Source organism: Brachionichthys hirsutus, chromosome 3 (genome assembly GCF_040956055.1).
Source record: "Brachionichthys hirsutus isolate HB-005 chromosome 3, CSIRO-AGI_Bhir_v1, whole genome shotgun sequence".
Taxonomy (NCBI): Eukaryota; Metazoa; Chordata; class Actinopteri; order Lophiiformes; family Brachionichthyidae; genus Brachionichthys; species Brachionichthys hirsutus.
The window spans coordinates 6,357,576-6,365,319 of record NC_090899.1 but is presented as its reverse complement, the minus strand read 5'-3'; the positions used below and the strand labels follow the sequence as shown (position 1 = coordinate 6,365,319).

Below are 7,744 nucleotides of genomic sequence, written 5' to 3'. Positions count from 1 at the left end.
TTTGACTTGTTGTTACTGAGCCTGCATTTATTAATAGGAATGGGGTTTGCAAAATAATAAACTGTCGATATATTGCAATGGATGCACACACAAATGGATTGAGACAGTAACAGTAATTTATTGAGACAGCATTGACTAACACAGTGACGTAGAAAATGACAAATGTTTCACAAATATGACTCGTAAAAATGCGCGTGCGCAGTAGTGACTTCCGGGTTGTCACTGGTTATGTAGGGTAAATGTGAGTTATTGCATTCAGTCAATATCTTTCTGCAGGTGGAAAAAAGCTGTCAATAAACAGGCTATCTATGAGTGAATGAATGAATATATTTATTAGATAGTATGATTGGGCACAAGTATAGTCACACAGTAGCATGTATTACAGTACAAATACAGTCAAACATCCTGTCTAAGAGGAACATTTCAAAAAAGCCCTTGCGGTCTTGTTTCCGTTGAAAGTCCTTCGTACATAAATCGTCTACATTTAACAATACAATTATACAGACAGTATTGATAGTAACACAACAACATGGATGGCACCTCACTATGTTCTTTAAATACCCTACAGAAAAGAGCAATAAGGATCATTCACAAAGCTGGTTATCAGGATCACACAAATCCATTATTTTTAAAGTCACAATTACTTAAGTTTACTGACACTGTTCAACACAAAACAGCACAGATAATGTTTAAAATATTTATAGGAAATATACAACAATTGTTTAAAAAGCATGAAGACTGCTACAATCTACGGAGAAATTAATTTTAAGGAACCAAGATTTCGTATGACCAGAAAGCGTTTTTGTTCATAAGTGTGAGGGGTGAGACTTCTGAAGGGATTTAGTGTGGCGTTGATGCAAAGTACAAACATGAGGCAGTTTAAAATGCTGTATAGAAATATGATTTTCAAAAGGTACGAGGGTGAGGGAGGTATGGCCAATCAGGTGTCTTAGGGTCAAATGTCTAGTTATTTATTTTTTGTTATTTCTATTTGGGTTTTTTTCTTTCCTTGGTTTGGTTAGTTCGGCTAGTCTCTGTCCTGAAGTTGTGCATATTGTACTTGTATAGATTTATATGGGAGAGAAAATAAGTTTGACTTCTTCTCACTCCTTTTCAAATATTCATTCTATTATGGGTTTTTTTCTTTATTTTTTTTTTATTATTTAATTTATGTGTTCGAAATAAATAATTCAATAAAAAAATCAGTCAATCAAATTACAAATGTTTTACAAAAATGACTCGTAAAAATGTAGGTCACGAGCAATGCGCATGCGCAGTAATGACTTCCGGGCTGTCTGTATGTAGGGTAAAGGTGAGAGGCTGTTGCCTTTCACTGGACCTCTTCTGCATTCAGTGCGTATCTCTGCAAGATTTCTGCAGGTAGAGGCTCTAAAACAACGTCAACCCGAAGACGGTGAGTGGACGGAGGCAAACAGCTAACAACTGGTTAGTTTTTAATTCAGATTAATTCCATGACATGTTGTTATTGACAAAGATGGTTGGTGTTCATGAATAATGAACGAGGGAAAAAGGATGTAAAAAAAACAGGCTATTTATATTTGTCTATTTTTATAGGCGAACAATTATCGAGTCTATTTATGAAATTGCCACTGGGCTAATATTCCACAGTGATATTCTGGGCAATAATCTTGTTAGGGTAGGGGGGGTCATACTTGGTGTAATTATGTTAAAACTTCACAAAATCTCTTTTTTGTAGTTCACTGAAAACTGAATTTTTTTGTTTTGTTTTGGAGCTTTTTAATGAAGTTATTTGCACTTATTGTTATGGAGACCTTTCTTCACTGTTGCTACTTTTCTTAAATAAGCGTTGCATGTTAGTGTTCTTTATTTCACTCGATACACACGCACACACTACAATGTAAGTGAAATCTATATCACAAGACAACTCCCGGGTCGTGTGACATTTATTTCTATTGCAGAGGGAGGGAATGGCGAATCATTTGCAAGAGCGGACCTTCCAGTATCAGAACAGCCTCCCACCTTTGCCGGTGCCATCGCTTGAGAATAGCCTTTCCAAATACTTGGATGCAGGTGGGATCTGAACTCTCTTTCAGTTTTTCTAAATATTTACCAAGCAAAGTATTTACCTAAATAAATATGTTAATGGTCATAACTGTTTGCTGCTGCTGTTGCATCTATTTTATGCGTAGTCATGTAAATAAATTTGACCCCCTTTTGTGACAAGTGTTACAATATTTCTGACACTGGTTGATATTGCTTTTCCCTGTTTGCCATCAGTCCGTCCTTTTGCCTCTGAGGAGGAGTTTAAAGCTACAGCGGACACTGTAAGGAGATTTCAAGAGGGTGTTGGCAAAGAGCTGCACAAGAAGCTGCTGCAGAGAGCGAAGACAAAGAAGAACTGGGTGTGTAATTAAGCTCTGAATGGCTCTTTCTTCTTACAGATCTCCTCTTTGCTAAGTAGTGTTTTATTTTTCTTTGTCTGCAGCTGGAAGAATGGTGGTTAAACGCTGCATATCTGGAGGTTCGGATCCCCTCTCAGCTGAATGTGAACATTACAGGCCCAGGGTCTTTCCTAGAGCACTACTGGCCTGCTGCAGAAGGAACACACCTGCAGAGGGCCAGTATTAATATATGGCACACACTACAATACTGGATCATGCTTCACACGTAAGACAAGTTCACACTTATTTCTTAAGCTTATAATGTGTTAAGCAGTGTTTGCGCTGACTTTTAAATAAAGTCACATGTATATAAAAATATGTTTTTTCTTTTTCTATTTCTGGCATTTTCTTGCGTGGTTTAGGGAGACGCTGCCTCCACAGAAAGCTGGCAACACAGCATTGGATATGGACCAGTTCAGAATGCTGTACTGCACCTGCAAAGTGCCGGGAGTAAAGAAGGACTCCATTCGTAACTACTTCAAAACAGGTGGAATTAACTCTGCTGTTATCCGTAACCTGCAGATACACCTCTAAACTTTGCCCTAAATTCTTCTCAGTTTACACCTCACTGTTTTGAATGTGTATTACAGAGCGTGAGGGTCATTGCCCTTCCCATTTGGTAGTGCTTTGCCGTGGACGAATCTTCACCTTTGATGCACTCTATGATGGAAAAATCCTCACTCCTCCAGAGCTACTCAGGTACTTAGTACTAACAACATACAAATATGAAACCTACAGACAACAAACATCATTTTGAGTGTTGGAGAAATGAGCTCACTGACAATATTGCAAATTTGTAATTTGATAAAACATTTGTTTTTAGGCCAAGAGGGGACTTGCTCTGAGAGAATGTCTTGGGAGCACAGCTGCTTGTCTGGGGATCTCCATTTTTATAAACAGCCAACCTCCTTTATACAAACTTTGGTGTGATGGCGTCACAGAAAATAATTGTCTCTTTTCACTTTCCAGAAGAGAAAAAAAAAAAGACTTTGGATTTTTAGGGTTTATTCTAATTTGGATGAAGATAATATATTTATATTTATTTTCTGAGTAAAGCAGAATATATAACCTCCGCCTCGGCAGAGGTAATTATATTTTTTTAGGGTGCTCTAATTCCCGGTTGCAAACTGTGTTATCCCTTTTGGTTTTTCCAGCATACTTTGGGTTATATAATCGTGCTACTCCACAGAAACACCGTCGTTATGGGCTGAATTGAAGAGCCCATCGGTCAGTGTTTTATTTGAACATGTCCTTCCCTTTGTAGGCAGCTGAGCTATGTGACAGAGTGCTGTGAGGGACAACCAGAGGGACAAGGAGTGAGTGCTCTCACCTCACAGGAAAGGACTCTCTGGGCAAAGGTAGAGACACACACATGGATTATTTTTATATTTTTGTCATGTCAATAAATAAGATAAAAAAAATATATATATTTTGTTATGACCAAAGTATATTTAAGGATCACCTCAGTCAGCACTAAATTAGTTTACTCTTCCTGCAGGCCAGAGAGTACCTGATAAGCGCTGATCCACACAACGAGACCATCCTGGAGACCATCCAGAGCAGCCTGTTCGTCATATGTTTGGATGAATCGAAACCGTACTCCACTGCGGAGAACTACACAAATGTAACGGCCATACGAAGCACAATTATTCACGATTTGAAGTTAACAGATGATATGATTTGGATTTCTGTACACAGGTAACCCTGGGAACAATTACTGGTGACCCCACCATTCGCTGGGGTGACAAGTCGTACAATTTAATCGTTTTCTCAGATGGCACCTTTGGATCCATATGTGATGTACGTGTTATCCGAGTGGAGTTTGATACATACTGTAAAATCCTGTTGGTTACATTTTTCCTTCTTTTGTAGTCTCAGGATAATTCCTGTACTAAAGAAAGAGTATATCATTTTAAAAATAATAGACCCAATTTATTTTGCAGCATGCACCGTATGATGCCATGGTAGTGGTGGCTCTCTGCTGGTATGTGGACCAGCAAGTTAAAGCAGCAGAAGGACAATGGAAGGTACTACTTGATTCTGCGCATATGTTTAAGTAGTTATTGAAACATTAGATATCTGTCCACTTTTCACACAAGGATATCTACACTTGATAGGGTCCAGACACAGTGGGAAACATGCCCCCTCCTGAGGAGCTGGTGTTTACTGTGGATGAGAAAGTCAGCAGTGATATCAGCTATGCCAAACAGCAATATCTGGAGTCGGTGAGCCAAAGGACGGACGCTAAATGACTTGTCCTTTGTTACAGCTGTGTGACTGTGCCCGCTGTTTTTATAGTCACGAGACCTGCAGCTCGTATGCTACGCCTTCACAGCTTTTGGAAAAGCTGCCATCAAAGAGAGGAAGCTGCATCCAGACACATTTGTGCAGCTTGCAATGCAGCTAGCCTACTACAAGATGCACAGAAAGTACGGAGCCCTGATTGAGTTTGGCCATGCAAATGTACCCGATGCGTTTGACGTGAATGGAGATGTCTCTTCTCGTCCCTCTCAGGCCAGGCAGTTGTTATGAGACGGCAATGACTCGCAGGTTCTACCACGGCAGGACAGAGACGATGCGACCCTGCACCATGGAGGCTGTGAGCTGGTGCATAGCCATGTTGGACCCTGCATGCGATGTGAGTGTGAAACCCTGCGTTGTAGCAGGATGCCTGAATGATGGAGAAAGGAAAGCAGACCGCGACTCTTTGATCTACTTTATAATGTTCTTCCTGTCAGGCGAACACCAAGAGGAAAGCCATGCAGCTGGCCTTCGATAAGCACAACAAACTGATGGCTGAAGCACAGGAAGGAAATGGTTAATATGTCAATTCTACGCTGTTACCTGCTAAATGCTACTCGCTGCTTGTTGAATTTCTCAGCAGTCGGTTTTACTAATGTTGCATCACGGTGACATCCTTCTGAGAGTACAGTAGTAGTGTTGCATACCGCATGCTCAGACATTAACTGTCCGGCGCTGACACGTCTCTGATAGCGATTTACATTATGATGTTTTTAGGTTTTGACCGGCACCTTTTTGGGCTGTATCTCATCTCCAAAGAGGAAGGATGCCCCACTCCAGAGCTTTTCTTGGATCCCCTCTATGCAAATAGGTGCAACATTTATTTAGCTAATGTGTGTCTGCAGCTGGTTTTATCATCGTGTACTTGTAGTTGTACATACATATGCTATGTAAAGCTTCATTCATTGACAAGTTTAAATGGACCAACATCATTTTTCACCAAGATGTACAGTAGAACATTTTCAGAACGTACATTTAAATTATCCTAGGAGAAAGTGAGTGCTGATATCAGTCTCAGCTCCAAACCCCCCCAAAACAATTTGTGTTTGTTTCTGCAGTGGGGGCGGTGGCAACTTCACATTATCCTCCAGTCTGGTGGGCTACACCACGATTCTAGGGGCTGCTGTTCCCATGGTGCACCACGGCTACGGCTTTTTCTACCGCATCAGAGATGACAGGTATGCAGCAAAGGCCTGAAGTATTTCTTCTGTCATGATTTCTACAGAGGGTGTGTAGTTAAAACTATGAAGATTCAGCAAATTCAGGAATTTTCTTACTATTATTTTTTATTACCTCCGCCGAGGCGAAGGTTATGTAGGTAATCACCGTCGTTTCTTTGTTTGTTTGACTGTTAGCAAGATAACTGAAACATTTATGGATTGGTCTTCATGAAAATTTCAGGAAATGTTGGGAATGTTACCGGAATCAGATGATTACATTTTGGTGATGATCCAGAAGAGATCCTGGATTACGGATCACTTTGAAATGTTTGTGAACATTGCCGTAAATGGAGCTCCAACATTTGTTCCTCAATATCTCGGTTGATTATTGACCAATGTTCATGGAATTTGACACAGTCATGTATGGTGGCGACCTCTATGTTACCACCAAATTTAATCCGGATCAGATGCAGAATGGAGTCAGGAAAAATATTAAATTTTAAAAAACCATTTAAGGATTCAAAAATCATCTTAAAATACACATCAACTCCGTTTCAATTTTACTTTTCATGGTTGGTGTATAAAGATACCAAAAACAATTTATAGCCTTTTGATGATGATCCAGATCACCATGTGGACGGTGTAAATGCAAACACAAGGGTAATGAGCCGCTCAGTGGAGGTCTGCGCTCTCTGCGAGTGTTATTATTATTATTTAAAACACATTCTGCGGAAGAGTACAAATCTGTGAAAAACTCTAAAGTTTGAAAGTGTATATACTTTCCCTCCATTTATGGAAGTGAAATCGTGTCCACAATACACTGTGCTTTTTTCTTCCTCCAGGATCGTTATTTCCATCACATCGTGGAAATCCTGCCGGCAGACAGATGCTGCATCACTATTCAACATCTTCTCGAGCTGCCTGCACGACATTCTCCACCTGTCCACCACATCTCACCTGTAAATGCACCGGCCGGCCTTTTGGCTCTCACCACACGTGCTGTCTGAAACAACTGCAGGCGTAATAAAGAAAAATTCAACAATAGCCAGTGGCCTTTGATAATTTTTATTCTCAGCACAGATCAATGCAAATATGTAAAAGCTTCTTTCCGTGATGAATAAGTATTTATTTGCTAATTTTTTTGGTTGGTTAAAAATATTCTTGATTCTTTCTAATGGTTTTATTTAATACATTCCGCATAAACCGAGATGATCAAGAGCTATAATTTGCATCATGGCTGGCCTCACCACCGTCTTGGAGACCTTTCCCTTCATCCTTGCTGACTCTCCTATCACAGAGCATACCTGATGCTTTCCTCCACCCGTTCCAGCCCGCCTGCACACGGTTCTTCACCTCCTTTCCACATTCCCTCCATCACTCTGTTGACCGGAGGTACCTGAAGTCCTCTACCTTCTTTACGTCTATTCCTTGTAACCGAACTGTGATCTTCTCATTTACACACATGGTTTACTCCTGGTTTGACACATGTGCCTTACACAAATCTGTAGGTTTTTACTTTTTACTGACCTTTGATGAATGGTGAAAATGTGAATAAGACTGTAATACCTTCATATATCCGGATGGGGGAAAATAAAGTTGAAAGCTGAGCTGATTCTACCCGTTTCCACATTGTGTTACTACAGCATTACACAAAAGCGACACTCATAGTAGTTTGACTCCACTACAATCTGAAATCTGGAATCATTAGCTATTCACAATAAATCACTTCACCAAAGTTAAATTTGTAAATTCGACACCAAACCAAATCAGCTATTTTCAAATCTGTAACATTGTCTTCTCACTATATCAGCCCGATGATACAGCGAGCCCTACAAATCAAAAATTCCAAATGCGGAGTGT

At 40.1% G+C, this 7,744-nt stretch overlaps 1 protein-coding gene across 1 annotated transcript; it reads left to right on the top strand.

Annotated features, from left to right (window-relative positions):
- The first annotated feature begins 1,949 nt into the window (after window positions 1-1,949).
- On the top strand, window positions 1,950-7,365 carry crot (carnitine O-octanoyltransferase). Its single transcript, XM_068755731.1, has 16 exons — window positions 1,950-2,052; window positions 2,260-2,384; window positions 2,468-2,649; window positions 2,786-2,910; window positions 3,014-3,122; window positions 3,688-3,781; window positions 3,922-4,047; window positions 4,122-4,223; window positions 4,367-4,450; window positions 4,541-4,648; window positions 4,722-4,852; window positions 4,938-5,061; window positions 5,162-5,240; window positions 5,442-5,535; window positions 5,783-5,902; window positions 6,727-7,365. The coding sequence occupies exons 1-16, from the start codon at window positions 1,950-1,952 to the stop codon at window positions 6,845-6,847; spliced, it is 1,827 nt and encodes a 608-aa protein (XP_068611832.1). The 3' UTR covers window positions 6,848-7,365.
- Window positions 7,366-7,744: the final 379 nt, after the last annotated feature.

Coding starts and splice junctions, on each gene's coding strand:
- crot (XM_068755731.1), top strand. CDS start 1,950: ATGGCGAATCATTTGCAAGAGCGGACCTTCCAGTATCAGAACAGCCTC. Junction 2,385..2,467: donor CGAAGACAAAGAAGAACTGG/GTGTGTAATTAA, acceptor CTTTGTCTGCAG/CTGGAAGAATGGTGGTTAAA. Junction 5,062..5,161: donor TGTTGGACCCTGCATGCGAT/GTGAGTGTGAAA, acceptor TCTTCCTGTCAG/GCGAACACCAAGAGGAAAGC.